Source organism: Euwallacea similis, chromosome 16 (genome assembly GCF_039881205.1).
Source record: "Euwallacea similis isolate ESF13 chromosome 16, ESF131.1, whole genome shotgun sequence".
In the NCBI taxonomy this organism is placed as follows: domain Eukaryota; kingdom Metazoa; phylum Arthropoda; class Insecta; order Coleoptera; family Curculionidae; genus Euwallacea; species Euwallacea similis.
The window spans coordinates 157,643-183,449 of record NC_089624.1 but is presented as its reverse complement, the minus strand read 5'-3'; the positions used below and the strand labels follow the sequence as shown (position 1 = coordinate 183,449).

General features: G+C 34.9%; 5 protein-coding genes across 6 annotated transcripts in view; 2 read left to right on the top strand and 3 right to left on the bottom strand.

The window, feature by feature from the left end:
- Positions 1 to 873, bottom strand: part of Dhc36C (Dynein heavy chain at 36C) — a 31,811-nt gene extending 30,938 nt beyond the window's left edge. Inside the window, exon 1 of the mRNA XM_066397679.1 lies at positions 776 to 873. The gene's annotated coding sequence lies outside the window, so the exon portion shown is untranslated. The remainder of the gene's footprint in view (positions 1 to 775) is intronic.
- mEFTs (elongation factor Ts, mitochondrial) lies at positions 108 to 2,770 on the top strand. Its single transcript, XM_066397677.1, has 5 exons — positions 108 to 229; positions 800 to 952; positions 1,302 to 1,553; positions 2,092 to 2,245; positions 2,372 to 2,770. The coding sequence occupies exons 1-5, from the start codon at positions 227 to 229 to the stop codon at positions 2,734 to 2,736; spliced, it is 927 nt and encodes a 308-aa protein (XP_066253774.1). The 5' UTR covers positions 108 to 226; the 3' UTR covers positions 2,737 to 2,770.
- A 417-nt stretch (positions 2,771 to 3,187) lies between these two features.
- Dcr-2 (Endoribonuclease Dcr-2) lies at positions 3,188 to 13,289 on the top strand. Its single transcript, XM_066398055.1, has 14 exons — positions 3,188 to 3,307; positions 3,758 to 3,974; positions 5,680 to 5,912; positions 5,970 to 6,646; positions 6,769 to 7,263; positions 7,869 to 8,165; positions 8,340 to 8,552; positions 8,657 to 9,193; positions 9,482 to 9,798; positions 9,852 to 10,437; positions 10,659 to 11,106; positions 11,349 to 11,920; positions 12,353 to 12,540; positions 12,605 to 13,289. Exons 2-14 carry the CDS (start codon positions 3,814 to 3,816, stop codon positions 12,756 to 12,758), a joined length of 4,878 nt encoding a protein of 1,625 aa, XP_066254152.1. The 5' UTR covers positions 3,188 to 3,307; positions 3,758 to 3,813; the 3' UTR covers positions 12,759 to 13,289.
- Positions 13,290 to 15,475: 2,186 nt separating this feature from the next.
- On the bottom strand, positions 15,476 to 16,068 carry LOC136414005 (uncharacterized). The gene is made up of 2 exons (XM_066397788.1): positions 15,843 to 16,068; positions 15,476 to 15,743 (listed from the first exon to the last, which is right to left on the bottom strand). Exons 1-2 carry the CDS (start codon positions 16,053 to 16,055, stop codon positions 15,501 to 15,503), a joined length of 456 nt encoding a protein of 151 aa, XP_066253885.1. The 5' UTR covers positions 16,056 to 16,068; the 3' UTR covers positions 15,476 to 15,500.
- Positions 16,069 to 16,410: 342 nt separating this feature from the next.
- Positions 16,411 to 25,807, bottom strand: part of NFAT (NFAT nuclear factor) — a 35,947-nt gene continuing 26,550 nt past the window's right edge. Inside the window, exons 10-11 of one of the 2 annotated variants that reach the window (XM_066397961.1) lie at positions 17,211 to 18,920; positions 16,411 to 16,961 (exon numbers count right to left, since the gene is read on the bottom strand). In XM_066397961.1, the coding sequence (XP_066254058.1) occupies positions 16,957 to 16,961; positions 17,211 to 18,920 (1,715 nt within the window). In that variant the 3' untranslated portion in view covers positions 16,411 to 16,956. Of the gene's footprint in view, positions 18,921 to 25,807 lie in introns of both variants that reach the window. The other variant, XM_066397960.1, reaches the window with a different exon arrangement.

Here is a 25,807-nt window from a genome sequence, read left to right as displayed (position 1 = left end):
GATTTAATTTCCCATTAGATGTCCATAATTGCGTAACTTGAAAAATTAAGGGGATACATTAAAGATCGATATTCTAACGACATGCCTATAAGGATTAATCAAACAGCTGATTTCTGAAACTATTTTAACCTATAAACGTCCTTTTTAAATGTCTTCTTAGCACTTTTTAGGAGAAAATACCGAATTTTAAGCAAAATAAACCAATAATAATCAACATTAGACTAAAATGGTAAGTCTAATTCATTCTTTTTCCATAGCAACCATATTAAGGTAAATATAAACACAAACTATTCACCACACAACCCTAGCTATGGAGGAGCAACAAAAGAACATAGTTGGGCCATGGATTCCTCTAGTAAACTCTGTGGACCCCTTGAGTACTATGTCCAGGAATAGAGTTTACTGAAGGAAATACTTTGTTATTTGTAGATTAGAAGAATAAATCATTCTTCATTCACAGCTTATCTTCAAACCATAGCTTGAGTTCCCACATTTGTAATTATTATAGAGGGAACATAAAAAATTATACTTTTAACAGTTGTTTATATATTTGTAAAATACAAACCATGATAGAGATTTTTTTGTTACTACCAACTTTCATTTGCAAGTGAAAGACTCCAAAGATTCCATCTTAAAATAATTTCATAAATTGTCTTATTTTATGGGAGGGGTAATAATGTGTCAAATTTCCATGACCCTTTCTGCCACCATTGTTAAATGGTATGGACTCTAGGTATCTACCTTCCATTGCTTCCTCTATAAGAAGTTAACTAACCTGTTCATAAAATCATTATTCCAGATGATTTTGAAGAATTTAACTCGATACATTCACACAACTCGGGTTCCATATGCAACAGAAAAATCAGCATTGGCCACTCTAAGAAAAAAGACGGGGTATACTTTTGCCAACTGTAAGAAGGCCCTTGAATTACACAACAATAATTTAGAGAAGGTATTTATTTAATTGACATTAACACTGTAAACAAATATTGAGTAAATATTATTTGATCAATACTTTACCTTGGTGACATAAAGGAGTGGTTTAGCAGTACAGGAATAAGGTTGATTACTATTAGGGTTTTTGAATTGGTTAACTGTTTATCTTAATAAAGGTACAGGAAGACAGTATACCAAATTAATAATGACCATCCTGTATATACCATGTTAATGTAAAATGCATAATTGACATCAAAACAAAATTCCAATTGCAAAAGTGAAAATTTCCATAGATTAAGATAATAGCTAAACCAAATTAAGTTTTCTCTCTCGCTTCAAGGTAATTTTGCTTTTTTATGAATTAGGCTGAAGAATGGCTTAGACAACAGGCTCAAGCACTAGGCTGGTCAAAAGCCACTAAATTAGAAGGAAGGCAGACGATGCAAGGATTGATTGGTACTTCTGTTGAAGGCAATAATGGGGTCTTAGTAGAAGTCAATTGTGAGACTGATTTTGTGGCCAGAAATGCTGAGTTTGAGAATATGGTTAAAGAAGCAACAGTAACCTGTTTGAACTATTTGAAAAATGCACCTAGTTCTGCTCATGCCCTCTCAAAGGTATGAATATTCTAAGCAAGTATTTAATTACGTCACATGCAAAACGCTTCTTCCATGGTTTTTTAAGCTGTTAAGAAACCCTATGCCAAAGGATTAGTATCCTGAAAATCGTACCAAGAGGCAAAAATCGATTTTTATTAAATTCCACAAAAACGATAGAATACACGATATATTCAATAGCATAGAAAACCAATTCCGGATCATCAGATACAATCAGAGTTGTATATAAGAATTTCCTATTAGCATACTGGGCATCTTTCTGATCATTCAGAACTGGTTTAGTTCTTTTTTGCAACAAACCTATGGGAACATCATTGACTTTTCTCCTATGCTTCCATCGAAGTAATCTTTCTGGAAATATTACTCTTTGACCTATCGTTGCTAAACAATTTTATTAATTCCACTCAACCCATTAAACTACCTTTTACAAAATTGCCTCCCACTAAAGAAACGTTCGGCATATAAATGTTCCACTCAATATCAATTTAATAATCACATACGTGCATTATTTTGCTCCAACGTAAATGTTAATTTGCAGATTAATTTGGACAACGATCAACTGAAGTCTTTAAAAACCGACGATGGGAAATCTTTAGAGGATAAGTTAGCGCTGATGATAGGCTCAATAGGAGAAAATGCCTCATTAAAACGTGCAGTAGGAGTGAAAGTTGCTAACGGAATTCATTTAAACGGTATATTTGCAGATTTTGATAGAATTGTAGGTCCACTAGCCTTTAGTGATGCAACAGCTTCCTAGGCAATTACATTTTATCATTACTTTCTTTACGTAATATTTGCACGTAATCGTTCTATTCTAGGTTACGCTCATCCCTCAGGAAAGTCACTAGGTGGTATCCTTCTAGGTCGAATAGGGGGTTTAGTGGCAGTTAAAAGCATAAACGGGGACAATACGCACATCGACAAAGTTGCGGCCGGATTATGCCAGCATATCGTAGGAATGGCACCGAAAAATATAGGCAAAGAAGAGGATGTTGCTTCGCCAAATAAGGAGGAAGAATCGAGCTTAATTCGCCAAGATTATTTGTTGGATGACACTCTAAGTATTAAAGAGTTATTAGATTTGAACCAAATTGAAGTAATAGGCTTTCAAAGATTTGCGTGCGGTGAGACAATGGTAGCCCCTGAAGAAAAATCTTTAGATGCAGTTGAAGTTTGCCAATAAAACGTAGCGAAATAAAATGTATATTTAAGAATTACTGTTTATTTTTTCTGCTCGTCGCTAAATTAGAAAACAATCCTCCTTGGTCGACTTTTCACAAAATCAGGCCCTAACCCACCCTTGATGAATCTCATCTATTTAAAAATCATTATAACACACATCTGTTAATTGTAAAATTAATAATAATTTCATTTCTATTTTTGCAGCTGAGGTTTGTATAACAATAAATTGCCTTATGAACTTTGTACCGAAGGATCATTTAAATTTCATATTTAGCCTCATATCATGATAGAACAACTAAAATCATTTTGCATAGTATGGTCCCATGTATCCATACTATTTTGTCAAAAATCTTGTATGGACAAACAGAACTTGATGCGGTTCTGTTTACTCGCAATGGAACATGACAATAGTGACAACTGTCACTATAACCTTCAGTCATATATGTGGTTAGGAGAAAGGGTTAGCATTGGTTTTGGTTTTTTTCTTCCATAATTTAAATTAAGTATAAAAAAATGTTTTAAACAAAATTTATGTGTATAATAAGTCTTTAAGCTCTATACTGGAATTGGAGGTAAGTCAGACAAACAAAAAACAAAACCTTTGGGAGAATAAAACTGCTATGACATATACATGTAATCGATACAAAAATGTTCACACATTTGCGGCATTTAGTTTTTTTGCTATCAACAGCTGAAATAGTCTTGTGCTTCTATAGGTACCCTGTAGTATAATTTTTAAGAAATTATTTCTCATTACATGTTGAGTTTTGTGGGTAATTCCCCTAAACTCTAATTGGTCTGAGGACTGCTGACTACTGCCATTCCTATTGGCCACAATCATTGTTTTTAGTTGTACTTCCAGTTGCCATTTTAAAGATAAATTCCGGAAATTTCTCTTTAAATTGGTACTTGTTTGGGCCTTTTTAAGATTGACTCATCCTCACTTATAAGGCAAGCAAGACAAAAATTAAATAAACCCCTTGATTAAAACAATATTATATATATAATATATTTAACTTTAGGGTGTATCAATGTGATAAACCAACAGAGAGCTCTAAGTTAAAATAGTTTGAAAACAATGGTTAGTGAAACTGAAGAAGCTGACTTTCTTCCCCGAGACTACCAGGTGGCTCTGACAGAAATAGCTTTAAAGAACAATTCAGTAATTTACCTACCCACTGGAGCTGGAAAGACATTTATTGCCATTTTGGTTCTGAAGCAGTTGCAACATTCACTTAAGTAAGTTTATCAATATTTTCATAATAGAGACTGTACTAGTAATGAACATATATATTTAAGATAATGAGATCACTAGGTCGTCAAGAAACTTTGCATAATAAACTTTGCTGATAATGAAATTTGTATAGAATAATCAAATTTCAAATCCCTATTTGATTTGGCCTCAGGTTTGACATATTTATCATGTTAATAATCCAGTAAGATTGTATATGTATTTCACTTTTATTGGTTTAGAAAGCAATCCTAATAATATCCAATAACCATGATCACAATAGATTGTAATAACTGCTTTTTAAGTGCTGAATATTGTCATATTACGTGTCAAGCTTTTGAAATCAAAACTTATACTTGTGTATTATTCAGATAACTATTCAAACATGTTTTTTGAAGGATTTGGATAAACATTCTTGGAACAAATAATAATTTCATGAATTGGTATCTTTAGCAGGTAAATTACTATACATTCATGTTGCATATTATTTCACATTGCAGTAATCTGCAATAGCTGACTAATTAGAGATATGCTTAAACAATATGTTTGAGAGGAATAAGTTAAATACAAGGTGATTCACTGTATTTAACTTATCATAACTGACCAACCGTGGAATCAAACCTCTATGGTTTATTTAGTGCAACAATAGAAGACATTTCAGGACAAATACACATATCCAAAAATGTCTCTAAGGCACTATGGCCTTATGATGGTTTAAGACAGTTATGTGCAAAAATGCATTGTATCGAGTTTTAGTATGTCTTATTTTAATTTGTACAAAATAACACTACAAAAGTCTAAGAAATTGACACGCGATATTTGCTGAAAGTTATCAATAACGTTGGTTTGTTAACGTGTGGGCCAATGTTATCAACGACCGTTTGGTTGGGATATACCTGCTGCCCAATCATTTAACGGGGTCTATCTACAGGCGTTTTCTACAAGACGTTCTGTTGGAACTTTTGATGGAAACGTCCCATTAAACATTCAACAGCAAATATGGCTGCAACATAATGGTGCACCTGCACACTTTTCTGTTCAAGTCCATAAATATTTGGATTGTCAGTTTGAACAATATTGGATTGGCAAAGATGGTCTGTTATCAGTCTTGACTAAGAAAAACAGTTAGTAAAAAGTACTTAACAGATGCATTTAGGTTCAAGTACAACATTTTGAACAATTACTGAAGTATTATTTTGTAGTAGTTAAAATGAACCTTTATAAAAGTCAATAAAACACTTTTTTGCACACAACTGTCTTAAAGCATTATAAGGCCATAGCATCTTAGGGAAACATTTCCAGACATGGGTTCTCATACTCAAATGTCTTCTATTGTTGAACTGGATAATCCTTAAAAATTTGATCCCATAGTTCTAAATCTCTGTAGAAAAGAATTGAAAAGTAACTTCTATATTTTACAATAAGACTTAACAGATCATTACCCTGTCATATTGAATAACAAACATACTAAAGTAAATGTTAAAATATAAATTAAGGTTGAAGGCTTTTATGAATATAATAAGGCTGGAGGACTTGATCAACATACTACAGGAGATGGACATAAAATAACCTGTTAATGTATAAAAAGTCATTACATCCTTTCTATTTCTTGATAATAGCCCAAATAGTTTTCTATTTATTTGTAGGAATAAACATTTTGTTAGTATATAATAATTTAGTCTACACTTCACAATGTTTATTGCAATTCTTCAGAAAATACACTGATGGTGGAAAAATCTCCTTTGTTGTGGTCAACACTGTTGCCCTAGTGGATCAGCATGCAAAATGTATTGAAAGGAGGACTAATTTGTCTGTGGGGAGGTATAGTGGGGATATGTCACTTGATTTTTGGCCAAAGACACAGTGGTACCAAGAATTTGATAAATTTCAAGTATTGGTCATGACTGTGCAAATTTTGGTTAATCTAACCAATCAGCGTTACTTAGGTAAGCATAAAATTGTTTCTATGAGGTTAGCTGTACAATGCTCTTGCAATCTTTTAGACTTAAACAAGGTAAATCTAATTGTGTTTGATGAATGCCATCGAGGGGTTAGTGATCAACCAATGCGGCAAATATGCAAATCCTTAGCAGATGTATGCCACAAACCTAGAATACTCGGTTTGACGGCAACATTACTTAACGGCAACTGCAAGCCCCAGAATGTACTCAACGAAGTGCGCAATTTAGAAATTACTTACCATAGTAAGGTGGCCACAGTGGAGGGTTTGGCACAGGTGTCCGGATTTTCCACAAACCCTAGAGAATTTGTAAAAACCTACCAAAAGCACACACTCTCAGCAATAGAGAAAAAAGCTCACTTAATTCTGGAGCAATCACTTCTTGTTCTAAAGGCAGTCAAAGAGGACGCCCCAATGGTCCAGAGGCGTTCAAATATTGAATTAAAGCCTTTGTCAAAGGATGAAGGTTTCAAAAAGTTGAGAAACATCCTAAAGGATGTACAGTATCACATCGAACTGTTTGGAATATTTGGAGGATCCAAGGCTGTACTTGCACACATGATCCAATTAGAAAGGCTGAAGATACACTGTGATAACTCTATTTTGCATGAAGTTTTGTGCTATGCACAAACTACTCTGTGCTGGATAAAGGCTATGTTTCAAAGTGTAATGGAAAAGTTCAGCGTTGAGGTGAATCTGTTCAAGTTTTCGTCAAATAAGGTATGTCTTTCTCCAATTTAATTTGATGCATATTAGCCATATATGACAATGTTGAAGAAATTAAAGTAAATTGCTTAATTCTTACTGTAATTCGACCCTAAATCATTCTTTAAACATTTCAGGTATTAGAGTTGATAACAATCTTCAACGACTACAAGCAAGACCCACGTTCAAAAGAACTTTGCGCCTTAATTTTCACGAAACGTCGTTTTACCGCTAAAGTGCTCTATTACATTTTGAGTGACCTGAGTGCGTCAGTGGAAAATTATTCGTACATCAAACCGAATTTCATGGTGGGGTATAACTCAAACCCATACAACGACACCAGAGAAAGTCTGTACACTGCAAAGAAAAACAGAGAGGTGTTGCAAATGTTCGAGTCTAAGGAGAATAACGTGTTATGCGCTTCGAATGTGTTAGAAGAAGGCGTTGATATTTCCACGTGTTCGCTTGTTATAAAATTTGATCACCCAGAAGAGTACAGATCCTACATACAGTCGAAAGGACGTGCAAGGCATCCTGATAGTTTCTATTATATGATGGTGGAGAATACCGAAATAGAAAAGTTTACGAGTAGATACCAGGAATTTCAGCTTGTTGAAAGAGAGCTCCAAAGAGTGAGTTTCCACTCAGATATAATTTTTTTATATGTCTAAATGATATTTTTAAAAAGAGGCCATTGGCTAAATATAGTTGAAATGAGTCTTAACTAGTGAGTCCTAGTTTTCTACTCTTACGAATTAGAGTTGAACAGACAGAATCCATTAAAATATATGGCGTAGAAATAAGAGAATTTTTTGTTTTTGACTTACATTGACGTTAATAAGACATAACAATATCACTAATGAAGTGATATTAGCGGTGTTTTGACAATTATACACTTTAACATAATATGGTATGGATTCAATATCCGTGGTAATTTTATTGCTCATATAGACTGCAACTTTCACCATAATGTCAAGCTTTATTTATGTATTCCGTTGGTTAATATTTGTCGTGCTCACGTATTCGATTCTATGGGCCAATAAAAAAAATGAGTGAACTACGCCAATGATTTAAAAACATTGGGTGTAATAAATAATTACCAACACCAAGAATGTATTCTATTTTTTGAGCAGCAAACCGTCATATTAGTACCCGTGACGTAATTTTTTTGTCACTAAATTAAATTAATTGGATATTTCAAAGTAAAGATAATAATTCATCTAGCATTACTTTACAGCTGCTCATCGGCCAAAATGGTCTAAGGGCTGACCCAACACAGCAGGAAATAAATGAAATGTACCAAGAAGATAAGATTCCTCCATACTACGCAAACGGCCCCGGCTCGGCAAAGGTGGATATGGTTTCGGCCATATCATTGCTAAGTCAGTATTGTAACAGTCTCCCTTGCGACAAGTACACAGTTATGGCCCCTGAATGGTATTCAGAAAGAAAATTTCCCATAGGTGACAAGGAAACCCCTATGAGAGTGGTTATTGTTTTGCCCACAATGTGTCCCATTACTGATCCAATCATGGTAGGTATTCCAAAGGAAAGAATTTAAACAAGTTACGTGATTGATTGCTTTATTGCACTCTAGAATAAATCCTTTTCCAATTGCTCCGTAGGTTAGTATCTATCATGTTTGCATTTCGTAGTTTTTCAAATACATTTTTGTCAATACTGTTTCTTCATGTCCTCGATATCACAGGGTCAGTTTATGTCGAATTTGAAGATGGCTAAGAGGGCCGCAGCATTGTTGGCTTGTAAGAGATTACATCAAATAGGGGAACTCGATGATCACCTGCTGCCCCGAAGGTACGTTGTACCCGACAAGGACGTAAATTTTTTGTTTCCTCATTATCCTGAGGAAAAAGAGTCGCTGGCCGGAACTAACAAAAATAAACGGATACATCAAAAGCAAGTAAGTATGGTTTAAGGGAACACACGTGCGATAGTGCGATAAATAACTAAACTTTAGTAAATTTCATTGTTCAAAAATTAATTTTATACTCATTTTTCTTATAGATACCATCATTTCTGCGTGGCCCTATTAAGCCTCAAAAATCATTCTGGCTCCACATCATCCACCTTAGCCCGGTATTCGAAAGGCGCGAAGAACTAAACTATTCCACCTTTTACGATATGTACGTCTCGAACCTTTGTTATGGCCTTATTACTCCTCACCGAGTGCCTACGATCTGCGATTTCCCTATTTACGTAAGCATGGGAACATTAAACGTTTCCCTTAAAGTGAACGTACTAACCGGTGAATTGTCGGAGGCAGATTTGTTGGACATTAAACAGTTCAACGTATTGGTGTTGAAAGATATTCTAAGATGTTTGCGAGAATTCGTTATGTTCGACAATGGACATAACGCCGAAACTATGTTATTGGTGCCTGTTAACCAGCAGTTGGGTACAATTGATTTCAAGGTATTGAAGGAGCACAAAACAGTTAAAGAACCGTTCCGCGAACTAACTAGCGACGAAAGGTTGAACCTAAACGTAACCCAAGAAGAATATTTAAGGAAAATCGTTTCGCCTTGGTATAAAGATCAAGGGGTGAGTTGATCAATACGTATTTCTATACTGGGTTTCATCGTTAAGCTATACTGCGCTATTTTCCATGTTTACAATTTTCGTATTCATTTATTCCCTCAAAATTAATACTATCACAATGTTGCATCGTTGGATTTTTCCATTTGACTAGGTTTGGTTGGATTTCGCTTTTAATTTTCTAATGACAACGCAACAAATGAGAGAATAAAATCAATAAAAAAAAGTTAAACTTACTTTAATATGTATCATATCAGTTGTCACTTCTTTTTTTCTAATAAAAAAAAATTCTAGGATTACTTAGTAACAGAGGTAACACTACGCAAATCAGCGATGAGCCAATTTCCCAACGAACAATTTGGCAGCTACGAGGATTACTACAACAACAAACACAGTATTCGTCTACTGAATGCTAGTCAACCGCTACTGTACGTCAAACATCTGACTAAAAAGATGAACTTCATTAAACCACAGGGGGCTCAGGCGAAAAAAAAGAGAGAAAAAAGCTATGAGGATTTGGAGATTCACTTGATTCCGGAATTAGTAGTGAAGCAAGACTTCCCGGCGGCACTTTGGATTCAAGCGAATCTATTGCCGACACTAGTGTCAAGGTAAGTTTGTTTTCAGGTGACAATTATTGTATTCTGACGAGATTCTCGAGTAGATTTTCATTCTTGTTTCGCCTCGAAGAATTCCGTGTAAAACTGGCAAAGGAAATGTCTATGGGCGACGTTACCGAAAAGCAGCCTTTGAAGCTCGATCAGTACCTGCTCAACTACGAACCCCATCTCGAGAAAACGGCCCCTATTAACGTGCTGGTCGCCGAACGGAAAGAAAACATTCTCTCGCCTCCAATCAGCTACATTAACATCAACAAGGACTACGTGAAGAAGATGCTCGAACAAGAGTTTCCGTGGAAAGACACCGAAGAGCCGAAAGACATCGAGAGAGACTTAGACGTCACCATAGTTGACATAGACTACTACGAATCGTTTCTGTGTAAGGTGGTCAACGAAGACGAATCCCGCTTGAAGAACGATGTGCCTATAAAGCAAAAAGACCAGTTAGCTTTGACATATTTCAATAATTACGAAGAGAAGCCTATTCGTCTCATAGCTGAAAGTGATCTGAGTAAGGGACCCGATTTATATTTGATTTACAAGGCGATGACCACAGCAAAAGCCAACGATATTGTCAACATGGAGAGGTTGGAGACTTTAGGGGACTCGTTTTTGAAGCTATTTGGTTCGGTATGTTTAATATTACCATTACTTTCTAATTGCTTCTGATATAAACTTCGGGGTAAATAATAATAATAATAATATTAATAATAATATATTTTTGATTTTATTTTAATTATGGATTCTATAATACAAGAAGTTTTTTTCTACAAATTTTAATACACCACGGAAAGTTTTGCCTTTCTATTGTTTCCTTCTCCATAATCATTCTTATCTCAAGCAATTTTCAGCTCTATATATATCTCAAATTCCCGAGCTTCACCGAAGGACAAGCCACAAGCCTAAAAGGTCGCTTGGTTAGTAACAAGAACTTGTTTTATCTAGCGGTAAATCATAACATCGGAGGCCTGATGAAATCGAATGATCTACAAATAGCTGACTGGCTCCCTCCCGGTTTTAAAATACCCGATTTGATAGAAAAACGTATCGAAGACGGGAATACGTCTCTGTCCTCGCTCTACCATCTCTCGATTCCTATTGAGGAACAGATTAGTGGCGAAATCTCCCAAAAAACGGTGAACAGTATCATGGAGTTGCGGCTGGAAGAGAATCCGAGTGAAGAGGGCCTTATTCAGGAGGTTGCATCTCTCTTCAAATGCAATTACATTGGAGACAAAAAGATAGCGGATTGCGTTGAGGCCTTGTTGGGGGCCTATTTTCAAACTTGCGGAATTTTAGGTAAGTTGAATTGGTATTTAATAGTATATTAAGATACAAGTTTCTTATGAAGTTTAAGCATAATATGCATGTGCATGTTGTCGCACCAGTCCAAGTTTACAAAAAGTGGTGAAGTTACGAGATCTGACGTTATGAACTTTGTAGGATCACAAAAAATATCAACAAAAACCCTGTAGTACATTGATTGAGTTATTTTTAATTTGCGACTTGTACCACAAAAGTCAAACGTTTATATTTCTCAGGTGGTATACGTTTCATTGAATGCATCGGCATTATTCCTGCCTCGGAGAATTTAGTGCAGCTTCTGCAAGAACCACCGAGTAATCCGCTACTGAAGCCTGAGATAACGCTCTTGGAAATCCAGTTTCACATACCCAATTGGCAGGACATCGAAAACAAGGTCCTATGCTACACATTCAAAAACCGGGCCTACCTGCTGCAAGCTCTCACACATTCATCATACTCTCTAAATCGTTTAACTCACTCTTACGAGAGACTAGAGTTTCTGGGTGATGCCGTTTTGGACTTTTTGATAACATGCCACATTTTTGAGTCCCGTGGCTATCTGGATCCGGGCGAGTTGACCGATCTGAGGTCGGCACTAGTCAATAATAACACATTTGGTAGTTTGGTAATTAGACACGGGCTGCACAAGCATCTGTTGATGATTAACGCGAAGCTGCAAGGGATGGTGGATCGATTCGCGACTTTTATTGAGTCCAAGAAGTTCGTGATCGATGACGAGGTGCTAATTTTGCTGGAAGAAGCCGACGCTGAGGGATTAAACCTGGCCGAGTACGTCGACGTCCCAAAGGTAAGTTGAGTTTATTTGTGGTAATAAATAAAAAGTATGAAGGTAATTTTAAATAATTCTTTTTTTAATCTCTTTTTTAAATGTCAAACTAACAATAACAAAAATACTTCAGCCGTGTTGACACCCGGCAATCCGAAATTTTGTTGGTTTCTATATTATATAGGTCATTTAAAAAGGCATTGGAAAAAAATTGGGATTCTTATCATTCAAAATAAAATAAACAAAATAAAACATAATATTAAAGTGGTTCTCCAGGACCATTTTAAGAAATGACTGTTCCATCTGAAACTGTGTTGAAGTAAGTTTTGTTGCCAAAATAATTATAAGTCAATTTCCCTTAATCTTCCGCCTGATTGTACGATGTTTACACCTAGTTGCATGATATTTACTGTATTTGACTGATACATTGTTTTTTCTTAATTTGAATAACAGGTATTGGGAGATGTATTCGAAGCACTCGCCGGAGCAATATACCTGGATAGTGGTAAAGACCTAAACGTGGTGTGGAAGGTCTTTCATCGGCTTATGTGGAAGGAAATCGAGACCTTCAGCGCTAATGTTCCAAAAAATCTTGTAAGGAAACTGTACGAGTTTGTTCCAAACGCGCATCCAAAGTTCGGGTAAATTCATCGGACGTGTTCATGGAGATTAAATAATATCGTCACAGTGATTTTGATATTTTAGGGATTCCAAGGATGCCACACAAGGCAGAGTAATGGTTCCGCTGCAGTTCATGGCGGACGGACGACCGCTGCAAGTGTACGGTTTCGGGTCGAATAAGGCGATGGCCAAGAAGGCAGCAGCAAAATTGGCACTGCGGCAGTTGTGCAAACGCTAGATTGCACACTAAAGTTGTCTCCTGTGCGTCTCGCTGTTCAGAAGGTGCTAATAGTGATTTGATTGAATGTCACAAACTCATTACAATAATGAAATTGCGAGATTCAATTTTTGTAGTTTTAGACGTTTTTTAATTTTTATTGTTTTTTGCTTTTAAATTATAATTATATAGGATGTGCAATTGAAATGAAAAGTTTTTTGAAAGACAGCCATTGGGACCTGTACCTTGTATTAAACAAAGATTTCAAGTCAATAGTCGCACTACTCTGCAATGCTTGGCTGGAAGTTTAGAACGTTTAAGTGATTTTGAGCCTATTTATATTGTTTGAGTGGTTACATTTTTAAGTAGATGATCAAAAAATGTATGATTCAGGAATATATTTCAAGAATTTGTAATTTCATCTATCAATCTATTATCATTGAGAATGTTTGTAAATAACAGGTCGTTAACTTTAGTAGCTTTAAGTTTTGATATTTTATACAACGCAGAAAAAGTAAGTAAACTTATATCTTTGTTAATAAAAGTTCCTTTAAAATCCTAACAATTTTTTTCCAGAGTAATAGAACTGAACTGTTTCTGTCATATTATCATTGCCATCAATGGCCCACATAGGCGGAAAATTTAAAACAATATATCTATCTATAAGAATATAACAGTAGGGAATTATATAGAACCTTAAATAAAATTAATTAATAAAAATTAGACGTCTTGAAAGATTCCTTTAATAAAGTCTTTAAATAGTTTTAAAACGAAGAGCCAGCCTTAATGTCCGCTTATAGATTACAATTTTTTATAAGATTGTATTAAAGTTCTCAAGTATTAAAAGTATTTGGCCAAAATTAAATTCGGACCGCCTCATTTGAGAAATGCAGTTGATTCGCTTCAGAACGACTTAATATATACTCACAACAAACCTATATATATTATATATAGAATCACTGAGTAATTACCAGAAAACAGTATTACATTTAAAAATAATCATTTCAAGATAAAAAGTAAGTTTATCCAAACATGTTTTATTATAGAAAAAAATTATCGAAATAAGTTCTAAAATTTTTAAAAAATATAAATTTCTGTGAAAATTAAATGTAAGGTAAATGAAAATTTAAGAAAAAATAATAGGTTTTTTAAATTCAACTAATAATTAGTATTGCCTGCTGCAACGATAATACGAGAACGAATTTGTTAAGGTATGCTCTATTAATTTTTCGGCGTAGCCAGGGTTATGTTAACGTGCTCTAATACTTCTTTTAATCTTGTCGCACAAGTGCTAACTAGATTAAGATCTGGCGAACAAGACGACTAATCTAAAATTGTAATATCTTCCACTTTTAAAAAAATTCTACTACTAGCTCTGCTGGTATGTGGAAGTGCATTATCGTGCATGAATAAAAGAGAATCACTAAAAGCACCTCTCCAGAGCCTTTCTACGGGTTACAACATTAGATCTACGTACCTTGAACCTGTTAGTGTTTGCTGGGATTAATGGAGAATTAATGGAGTTTTTTTTCCAATCATAATGCCATCCCCACACATTACAGTTCCTCCTTTTTATTTACAAACAAATTGAATAGCTCGAAACCTAGCCTTTCTCCCTCGACCTCTTAAAATACGAATTCGCTGGTCATCTGATTGTAGGTCAATTGTGATTTCATCTGAAAACAAAACATTTCACTAGTTTTCATTTGTCCAGTTTTGGTATTCCAAACACCAATTTGAACGGTCAGGTTTATTTTGCACTGATAGGTCTGGAACTTATAGCTGTCTTCTGCTGAAAAGGCCTCAAGTTAGAAGTCTTTTGCTGATAGTTTCGACCGAAATGTTAACACCTGTAGTTTGCAAAAGTTGTGTTTGAAGCTCGGGAGTGGGATGTTATAGGACTTCTTCTTGCTATTTGAGCTAAAAAGCGGTTCTGATTTTCTGTGGTGACTTTTCTACAACTTCTCCTAGATCTACTTCTTTCCTAATACCAGAAATCTTGAATCAGTTTTGGAAACCCCTTGTGTAACCCTCACCGTTCGTGCAATTTCCCTTTGGGATATGCTCTGTTCCGAAAAAGAAATAATTATCCCCCTCTAAACATCTGATAATCCCACATTAAATATTTTTAATGAAAATTTGGGAAAGAAGAAATTTATAAGTCCACTAAAACCGACAGTACAGGAACAAATCTGATTTTGTTTTCATGAATTCAATTGTTTTTAGTAGTAAACACATTCGATTTTTATTCGCTTGTTATGTTTTTGCAACATAAATGTTTTTTCCCTTTTCCTGACATTCCTCCACAACGTAACCTGAACCCACCCCGCCGTCCCCTGACTGAAACGCTCAGAACGAAAAATCTCATTTAGATTTGATCTACCCTCGAATTTTATAAGATGTGTCAATTCTGAATGTTCAGGTACTGAACTGAATTATAAAAGATTTCAATATTTTAAGCAGTGTTATATAAGGAAATTTTGTTTCGGCTCTATAAAGCAAGATATTGCTGGTTGGCTATTCCTAGGGAACTATCGACCGTCGATCATGGTCACTTTTTAATTTTAAAAAAATTATTAATACCAGTTTTTAAAATGAATTCCATTGTTCTACATCTCATTATTCTAATATTTTTGTGGTGGCGGAATTTATATAAATTTGAGTAGAAATATTTCTTAAAACAACTTATTTTTAGGGCCTTTTAAAAAACTCGTTTTTTATATGCCCGTAGCAAACAGCTAACTGTATCTTCCAATTGTATTGTTAATTCTTAATCAAATGTGACTTAAAGTGATCGCCGACAGATTTGTTTTTTCTCTCTTCATAGGTATTCTTCCATAGCCACATTCTGAAGTCCTTTTTCCAATAGTAGGCAATGTCATTGATACCGTAAATTTTCCCTTTGTGTAAAAGATCTTCTCTCTTAACTATAATGGTGTGGTTATTATAAAGATCGCGGGTTTCTATTCCACCACAGTATCGAATTTCTTGATCATTTCCATTGATCTTAAAACAGTGAAACGAAAATTACTGATTGTACAGTGTTTTAAAAAAGATAAATACGTAGCATTTTTAACTCTGCAATTATTTATTTCGGATACGTGCCTTTTCGATGACTCTGTGATACTGGGCTTTGATATCGTTTATATTGCCAGTAAACGACTTCGTATCACGTAAACTTAGACTTGCGAGACTGGGCGGAGAAATGTGTGCAACCGAAGCTGATCGCTGCAATATGGCCTGCTTGGGGCTAAAAACTTGTACATTTTCGGATGCCATTTCTATGATATTTTTTTGACAATTGATGCAAAACGACATGAATCTGCCTTCATTGTTGGTGTGTCAGCGTTAGCGTATAGTACAAATCCACCTGGAAAGTGATTTAATACTGAGTTTTTCTGTGTCGGTTTCAGCTGATGAGCTTGGTTCAGCCGTAGAAGTTTCTAGGACAATTATATCACCCGTCAATCTCTAAAGGTAAAAAGTACACATACAGAATCTTCCAATTTATCTGTCTCAAAAGTATCTCAGTCTTGACCCACAATTTAACTCGTTCTAAACAAAAGGTAATAAAAAGAATATATCTTTTAGTTTTTTTGGTAATACCGATTACAAAATTCTGTTAGCATACATTCTATATAGTGTTTGGCTTGGGGTATGATATGAAGCAACGACGTTTTGGGAATTTTATTTTATAATCTTAAACAGTTAACAATTACAACACTTAATAACTGTACAATAATTATAACTTTAACAATTAGGTCTCTGTAGTTACCAATTTAAATAAAAACTTTCATCATCCTTTGAAATTAACAACGTCTCAACAAAAATGTATCAACAGAGAAGAAAAATGACATCTTGCTTTCACGGAAAACAGTAAAACTTTAAATCACATATATTTCTAGCAGAATACCCACATGTTGACTTATAGGTTCTATTCAAGGTCCCCTCCAAAATAAATCGTTATTGACGTAGTGTCAGACCAACTTACAATCTAACGTATATTTAACAGTCAAAGCTTAGTGCAGTTTCATCATCCTATTAAATACATAGAAAAATATCATAAATATGTCTTATTTAGAAACGTATACTATAGGAATAAAATAGATATATTCATCTGGATACTTCAAGTAAAGGTTGAATGAGTAAAGCTGCACTTAAAAATTCGAAAAGGCCACTCATCGATAAGTACGGACAAGATAAAGCCTCCACCAATGATTTATACTGAAAATAAACAGAATATAACTGAATAAAATTCGGGGCTTCTATTTTACAGATACGCATGCTGGAGCTTCAGCTCTAAGTCACGAAACATATTTTTGAGATACCACAAAACTACATAATAAATACTCTATATGTTAGCAACACTAATATAATCATTCTGAGCAATGTAGTATACATTTGTACACTTTATAAGCCCCATTCACTTGTGTCCATGCAAATTAACTACGTATTAATGGTGGTAATGGTTACCTTGGTCAAAACAGCTCGGATTGATCAGGCTGATTAATTCGTTTTCCGTGAGGGACGGAAACGACCTGGGAATCATTCTATCTTCGTTTTTCTTATCAATTTGGTCTGCTGTGACAATTCTGGGTTTCGCAACATGTACTGAAGTAGTTGCTAATTCCGGAGAAGGTCCAGTAAAAGGCATAAATTCTGGTCCTATAGTGTTAGTCAATGGTAGAGGCGAAGTGTCTGATGATGCAGAGGCGATCCCGATAATGTCGGGAGAAGTTGTCGCCAATTCGCAAATTCTCTTTTGGGTTTTAAGAAAATCGACAGTCGCCTCGAATAGAACGGCTTTTTCTGATTCTGAGCACAACAAAACCGTCGATTCGGGATTGGCTACTGCTGGCAGTAGTGGCGAATGGGTGGCAGGAATCGATGAAGGCAACAAATTAGAGTCAGTTGCAGTGGCCGCTATACACATTGCTGATAATGAGGCACTTGTTAGAGGTTCTGCGTGTACTGACGGTGAACTTCGACACATAACACTCGGTGACAACTGAGTGTTTAGAATCGTCTCCGGAGAATGAGAACTTTGTGAACTCAAAAGCGGAGACGTATTGATTACTGGAGGTCCCAATAGAGGCGACTCGTTGACAAGTATTATATCCCGAGTTGTTACAATGGGATCTAACGTCGTACTCGTTGATAATGGCGAAGTTTTGGCACTGGTCCCAATGTGAGATTCCAAGGTGGTGTTTAAAAGTTCGTCTAACTTTTCCGTGTTGATCGGGGTAGATATGCTACCTCCCAAGGAAGTAGTCAATGTGGTGCAGGCATTAGAGGTAGTGGTAGTTCCAGTCATAATTTGTTCGGCAATGGCTGCGGCTTCTGACTTGGCAATGGTCCTGATGGAGTCCGATTCTGACAGGAATGGTTGCTGAGAAGCTGGGAACACAGTTGGTTGGGATGCCATCATACTGGATATAGCCATTATTTTTTCTTCATTAACCTTGTTTGCAGCGTTCAGTGGAAGTAAAGACGGTTTTGATTCTATATTAGTCAGGTACGTTTCCACACTTTGAGCACTTTGAGGAGGTAGAGGCTCAGTGGGATGTTCAATCCCGAACCTTTTCAGTGTTGATAGCACCATTGATGACGCAGTAGTAACAAAGTCCGTAACATTGGAGTTCATTGGAAGTTTCATTCTTAAGTCCATGACCTTTTCGACCGGTATCGTTGATGGGTGTGGTATATCTGGGTGCATTGAATTTCCTTCGCTCATAACAGCGTTATCATTCGTACTAACAGAATCACAGCGCACCATTTCGACGCTTTCCTCATTGACGCTAAGGTTGGAGTTGTCACTTAGGTGACTCATTATGGAGTCTTGATGCATTAAATCGACAGAGTTGTCGTTGATCATCGATAGGTTTGAGTCGTGATTCACGTCGAGAGAACTCTCAGATATCAAACGATATCGACGGCTATGGCCCTCCATGGAGTCGGACATGGAGCCCTGACTATTTTCATCAATATATTCTTGTTTTAACGGGGGAGAACGAGAGTTACTTGTCGAGGGCAAGCTAACCGAAGAACGTCTAGTGGCCAGAGGCACCAGACTGGTCTCTGGCGGCGGCATCATGTCCAAGTCTTGCTGGCGTTTGTGAAACGTGGAGTTCCACAATGCCCCTTTAAATGTTTGGGCATGCTGGGCATGGGCGTCCACGTGAGCTGCAAAATATAAAGTACGTATTAGATCCTTTCATCGAGACAGTTTGCATACTTATTAACTAATGCCGCCAGCTTAGCCACTGCAAAAGGGAGGACTTGCCACTCAAGCCAAACACCGGTTTTTAAAAATATTTAATGCAATTTTTTTCTTTATTTTCATAAAAAATGATAAAATTTCAAATGACATAATTGCTGCCATGGCTTGATAGACGTGACCCACAATATTGACGCCTCAATCGTTCGACCGACACAAATTGTAACAAGCTTGACTCATTCCGTTTACACAGTGTTCATACGTAAAAATAGCCCTAGTATATAGGAGTCGTGGGACAAATGAATAGTATAAATATGAATGCGTAAATAGTTTAGGCTAACATTTGGACAAACTAAAGAACGTAAGAAACCTCTCTACCTAATAAACAACTATACCTAATAAGCAAATGGCTCGGATATTCGTTTGCTAGAGGCTTGCAAGCGTTCGGCAATATATACGTGTATCCTGACACTGTATATAACGTATTTTTTCGTTTGCGTTCGTTCGTTGTGATCACAAAAGCATTAAACATATATGCTCAATTATATTCGCTCTAGAGTTCGTTCATACAATGTCAACATGCACGTACACATTGCTGACCATACGAATGAAATTTTTTGATGTACCGCCAAGCGGGCGAACACGACTGAAAGCAAATGCATGCCTTGTCTAACGTGCGTTTAGCAGTACACACTAGTCAAAAGCATAGTTCAGTTGTGTTCGTTCGCCTTTTGTGTATGCGTTTTAAGAAACAGATTGCATAAGGTTGGACTACATGCTCGTCGTCCAATGTTGTTGCACGACAATCTCGCATGCCGATTAGAACGGGCAAAACAATATGTAAATCGACAAGAAGACTGCGCTCATGTTCCCTTCACTGATTAATCTAGATTTGGTTTGAGACAAGACTAAAAAAATTAGACTGTGGAGAAAATCCGAAAAAGAAACTCGTTTGGCAACTATCCTGGATGTGGATCGATACTAAGATGGAATAATTATAACTTAGGCTGGAATAGGAATTGGTTGGAAAACTGATGATGAAACTTGTTTTTGTGTATAGTTTTTTTAAATGTAAACGCATATCGAAATGCAATTCTACATCCTGTCGTCATGCCACTGATAACCGAATCAGAAACATTCCCCGGAGGTGTTAAATTGTGATTAACATAACACTAAATTAATGTTCTGTGTATGATTACTAATCTATAAATATTAAACTTCTAAATTTAATATGCTTAGGTTTTATTTACTGACTCTGGAACTAGGACAAAACATCACATCAACAAGCTATAGGTCCATACAATAAGCAATCCCCATTAGCTCGAATGAACATTTCATAGATTTCTTAAAAAATTGTGGAATATTTAACTTGAACGTCATTTAAAATGGAAAATCGATGGCGCTACCAAGAACCGACTATATCCACTTTCCACTGTGAAGTGTTTCAGCATCAAAAAATACATGTAATTTGCTGTCAAAGTAAAAAGCCTTCTGTTTTTCATAGTGTACTTACTAAAAATAATTTAGAAATTAATAAATATTAATTTCGCCAACTAAATATAGAAACAACCCTATAGTATTATATATTTTTTTAAAGAGAATTACAAATAGAATTTTATTATGAAATTTAATTATAAAAAAATATATAGGGTGTTCCATAAGAAAAAAAACAACTTTAGTCAATAACTAAAAAATTATAACATATAGAAAAAACTGTGTACGTCTCAGGATTCTACGGAAAATTCTATCTAGAAATCAATTTTCTTCGTTTCGATAAGCCAGAAAATAAAGGAAATACGAGAGAGGTCGCAAAATGGCATTTTTTCAAAATCACTCTGTAGTTCAAAAACGAAGTTAACTATGAAAGTTTTGTCAACACCATTATTTGTTTTACAAAAAAGTAGCACATTACTGCGTAAACCGTTTTGCGCTATCTGCAGTAGTTTCTACGATATCTCCGAAAACCATAAAAAATGGACCACCCTGTACAATATGTTGTTTATGAGAATATAAGTGTTAACGTGTTGTCTTATGTATGTACAAATTAATATTACCGTGTGGCAAAAAGATTTATGGTACGCATGTCACTTTAGTCTTGTGCGATTGCCCACAAACATTTTTAACACTGACACATGCCAAGTTTTACGTGCGCTAACAGATTCTGTTAAAAAATTCTACTTTTAGCTGGCAAATACTTAGGGAAAAGCAACTTTACCGCACCGTTCATAGAAAAATTATTTTGGGATATCCACGCTATACTTAAATCGGACGAATTAATTCATTATTAAATAAGTCTTACTTATCATATAATTTGTCGTAGTTAAATTAGCAAAATGTTTTGCGAAACGAAATTACGCATTTCAGTTCAATAACAATATATTAAGATAAAAGTTTCATAAAACAGCACACTGACATATTGTGCTTTCAAATAGGGCATATACAGGGTTCTAAGCAAGGGATCCCCATTATAAACTAAAAACTGGCTTATTAATAAAAATCATTCATATGCGGTGGTTGTTGCACATTGTGGGCCCCATTGAAAATATGAAATATGGAAAAAAATTATGAGTTCTATCGATTTTCTATTAAATCCGGTTTTTAATTATAAGAGTGATGTGTTTTTTTATCACAATCATGTATAATTTCCCTTAAAATCAATACTTGAATGAATGAACTGAAATTTGTGCATTCCTGTAAGAAAACATGAATCGGCAACACTCACAAAAGACACAATTGCACGTGCAAATGATAGTTGTCATTGCAATTCCAAAATCTTTAAATCGAAATAGAAGCTAGTTATTACGTAATTATAGTTTTCTCTTCCAAATTGCTACATCATTTCCAACTGTAAGTAAAAAAGCGTCTAGTGTAATTCAGAAATCAGTTAAAGCTATTGGAATTGGTCATAACTAATCTAGGAAGAAGAGCCACTGGTAAACGCTATGATATATATTTCTTTAATTCATTAGTAAAACAAAACTTCATATATGATATTTTAACGCATCTTGTACATTCATTTTCATAATCAACATCAGCCAAGTTCTAAATTACAATTGGAAATGGCGCAGTTCAATATATTGTTAAGTGAATCCAATTTTATATATTTAAGTCGTTGAAATAAAATTTGAATCCCTCGTCATAACGTACATTCAGAAATATAGAAGAATGAAATTTGTAAAACTTCGTTTTGCAAAATCAAAGCGTGTTAAAAACCTTTCAGCCACCATTAAACTAAAAGTTAATTCGTAGAGAGGATTCTTGAAGGATGTTTCTTTGGATAAGGATATGATGGATTTAAAATAAACCTAAAATCTTGCATACTATAATCATCACAACTACGCGATGCGTGAACATTATGGGTCGTATACAGGGTAATCGTCGAGACGTCTGCCTGAAAAGAAAAAAATCGCTTAATGCCCCGGAGGGATCGCCCCGCATCTCCTAAAGACAGCCCTGAAAAATGGTTGCGCTGCATATAAAAACGTTGGAGAGTGGAAAATGTTTGGGAAAACTTACAACCAAATTCGCAAAATAATTATAAAATAACATTTTAAAGTAAGTGTGTTTAATAATAGGTTTTCGCTTGTTTATGGTGTTAAATGTGTCATGTGTATGAGATGTGTAATGCCGACTTATTCATCGAGCATATCAAGGAAATAAACCCACTGAACTTAAAATAAATGCAAAAATTAATAACCTTGACATCCTCGAAGACTAAATTTGCTCTTTTGCTACTCCTTTGCAGGAATGAGTTCGTTATTTTCGCCCAACAAAAGGCAATTCTTAGCAAGGCGATTTTCATTTCCTTGATGACAACCTAATCTAAGAAATGTAGAGAATGTTAATCTAATCCAGCTCCTTTTATAAAAACTTGTGTGTCTAATCCTTAAATATGCAATTTTCCGCATTATTTAAAATTTTAAAATTGCATAAGCAAATGACCAATGCAAGCTAAAAATTGCAATTTAAAAAACTCACTCATTCAGGATGCGAATGTTCAAAATTTCGGAAGCGATGGAGTCACGTTCACCCTAGACGCTAAGTTTACAAAGGTGAAGAAAAACTTGGAAGAATACTTTAACACAAAATTAATCTTAAATATTCAATAAACCACACAAAATTAAAATATTCTTGCAAGTCACTACCTAATCCTATAAATTAAGTGGCGCAAGTTCATACAGGATGAAATATAGTAAATCGGACTAAACGAGTGACGCTACAAGTTTCTATAAAAAGGCGAAGGTTGTACCTGTTTGTCGGGTGTGTATGGTCAACATGAGTGGGTGTGTAGTGCTGTGTATTGTGAGTGTAATATGATGTGTATTTTATTTTTAAGTACCCGTAAAACTAGAACCTGAATGACGAACGCATCGACGCATCTTAGGCACCACAGGCTGAGAGTAGACGTCGACAGGCTGCCCCATTGCGGATACATAGCCTGTACGCTGTATGAGACAAAGTGAAAAAAGCAAACGCAATTGAGATTTGTCAATAAAATGTGAAAAAATCTCCTATATTAATAAAAATATATAGGGAGTGCTCGATTGCTCGAGCCAATATTCGGGTAATTGCAAAATGTTTTGACTACATAAAGATTTCTTCAAGTTGGAAGCATCGCATTCATCTATCTGTATAGTATTTAAAATAGATAATAAAAAGTTACTGCTCCTTGATAATTTTATCAAAATCGTTGGAATATTAAAAATTCATTAATATCACAAATTAGTCATTTTGTAGGTACCTACCCCATTGATTCATAACCACGAGAATTTTAACCCACTATCAAAACATAGAAAATTTTGCTGCAAAGAGATTTTAGATTTATTGCCATAAATTCCAAGACCATAATATATGCGTGCTATATGCAACAATAGTGACATAATGAAGTTTAAAATATTTCCATACGACTGATTGCACTATATTACTGTATAGTTATAGTTATTTTTCTCTGTTGTCTTTTACTAGATACTTCAAATTTGTAATTATTTTTTAGTTTTTATTATAATTTACTCAATACCTATAGAAAAAATAATATAAGATACAAGTTTCTTAAGACTATTTGTGCCTCATTAATTGCCAAATCGTTGCTTCTCTTCTAGTTTTGCAAATTTAGATTCGTGCACCAATGTGTTGTCTTATGAAACTTATATCTTAATGTACTAGTATAGTGATATTTTTAACGTGTATGTCATGTACTCCTATAATACTCGTGTAATTAATTTTGCTCCAAAAAATCCATTTACGGACTAAAATCCTTTGTGAACTCCAATAATTGTTTATAAAAACAAATGTGATTAAAATCCCTATGCAAAACATAAATCCTCGTTGCTCACATCTTAGCTTCAACGATGGAAAATTTTCCAAATTTTCTGGCGATGATGTTGAGAACTTTAAATATATTTCTAACTGGTATGTCAGATTATATCATTTTTTCCTATTTCTGTAAAATTGTTTAGCAAGTATACAGTAACTTCGTTTCTATTTTAATCCCTTGGGCAGATTTTTAGAGTGTAGGTTATTGAAAAACTCTACATTAAATTAGTAAAATTGTCGTCATTTAATAAAAACCTACTTTCATTAGGAGCTAATAACAATATCGCTTGTGACGTAATATTCTTATTAATAAAGTCAGTCAAAAAATTTTGCATTACAACAAATATAGTGTCACACAACAAGAAAAAATCAGAAGAGTACGTTGCTTTGAGAGAAGTTAATACATTGGGAGATCAACAATTTAGTCAAATATACAAAATATTTCTTTAAATAATTACATTTCAAATTGTTCGAAAAATAAATACATTTCAAAGAAAATAAGTACATTTCAATAAAATATTGTACAATACATACATATTTCATTAAAAGATTACACAACAAAAACGAAAAATAACAGTGATTAAAATATCGTTGGGCGGAGATTTTCTTTCCTAAATAAAACACAAAAATGCAAGTTGAAAAAGTTCTGCTCCAAAGCCACTAAAAACTTTTTAAGGCTACATTATCATAGACGCTATTCATATATTTCTAGTACGTTTACATTTACACCTACTGCAATTATACTTTTGTTAAATGAGGACTTTTCCAGATATACTTGTTTTCGTTTCTTTTTTCTTCAATAATGATAAAGTAGCCCAAAGGAACGTGCGGCAAATTGTGCACTACAGCAATCAGAAATATTGTCCTACCTTCCGCCGATCTGCTCACGCAATCACCTACTCGTTCTATACCTCGCGTTTAAATATTCTCAGGTATATATTCATTCTAAACCCATACATAGTACACGATTTGCCACCTTAAAACTACAAAAATGTAAATGAAAAGATATAAAATCGTTTTTAAAATAAGTACTTTCAAATAGCATAAAATTTCCAAAAGTAGTAAAAGAAACGAATATCATACTTTAAATGCTAGAGTGTAGATGTCGGATTTAATCCAAGAGATGGAAACGATTTTATACCTTCGCCCTCGACAAGAAAGCAGCCGAAGAAGAACTGAGGGAAAATTCATTTCTTTTATTGTAAAAAAGGGAGTGAAACATCTTGGGCTGCCCCCATATCACCACTCATACGGTTAGTGTTCATGCTTGTTGAGAGTGACTTAATATTGCGATGTTGCCTTCACTATCTTGGCTTTGTTAATTGACATTCCCCGAAAGATAATTAGTTTTTCTAGTTTTTTCAGAACCTTTTATAACAGGAGATCTTCAAGGACAAAAGATATGAGACAGGACTCTGAAAAACTTGTGGTTATTAATGATGGTGTTCTGGCTAGCCATGAGAAAAATTTTAACTAAGTAATAATATATTGGCAAATTTGTTACAATGGACAATTTGTCTGAGATTATAAAGACATCTGA

What these genes read in the sequence shown, in the direction of transcription:
- mEFTs (XM_066397677.1), top strand. An exon ending in CTGCTCATGCCCTCTCAAAG is followed by an intron (nt 1,554 to 2,091) that starts GTATGAATATTC and finishes GTTAATTTGCAG; the next exon opens with ATTAATTTGGACAACGATCA. An exon ending in TAACGGAATTCATTTAAACG is followed by an intron (nt 2,246 to 2,371) that starts GTATATTTGCAG and finishes GTTCTATTCTAG; the next exon opens with GTTACGCTCATCCCTCAGGA.
- Dcr-2 (XM_066398055.1), top strand. Translation starts at nt 3,814, where the DNA reads ATGGTTAGTGAAACTGAAGAAGCTGACTTTCTTCCCCGAGACTACCAG. An exon ending in TTGAAAGAGAGCTCCAAAGA is followed by an intron (nt 7,264 to 7,868) that starts GTGAGTTTCCAC and finishes ATTACTTTACAG; the next exon opens with CTGCTCATCGGCCAAAATGG. An exon ending in AGTACGTCGACGTCCCAAAG is followed by an intron (nt 11,921 to 12,352) that starts GTAAGTTGAGTT and finishes TTTGAATAACAG; the next exon opens with GTATTGGGAGATGTATTCGA.
- LOC136414005 (XM_066397788.1), bottom strand. Translation starts at nt 16,055, where the DNA reads ATGTCGTTTTGCATCAATTGTCAAAAAAATATCATAGAAATGGCATCC. An exon ending in ATCACAGAGTCATCGAAAAG is followed by an intron (nt 15,744 to 15,842) that starts GCACGTATCCGA and finishes CACTGTTTTAAG; the next exon opens with ATCAATGGAAATGATCAAGA.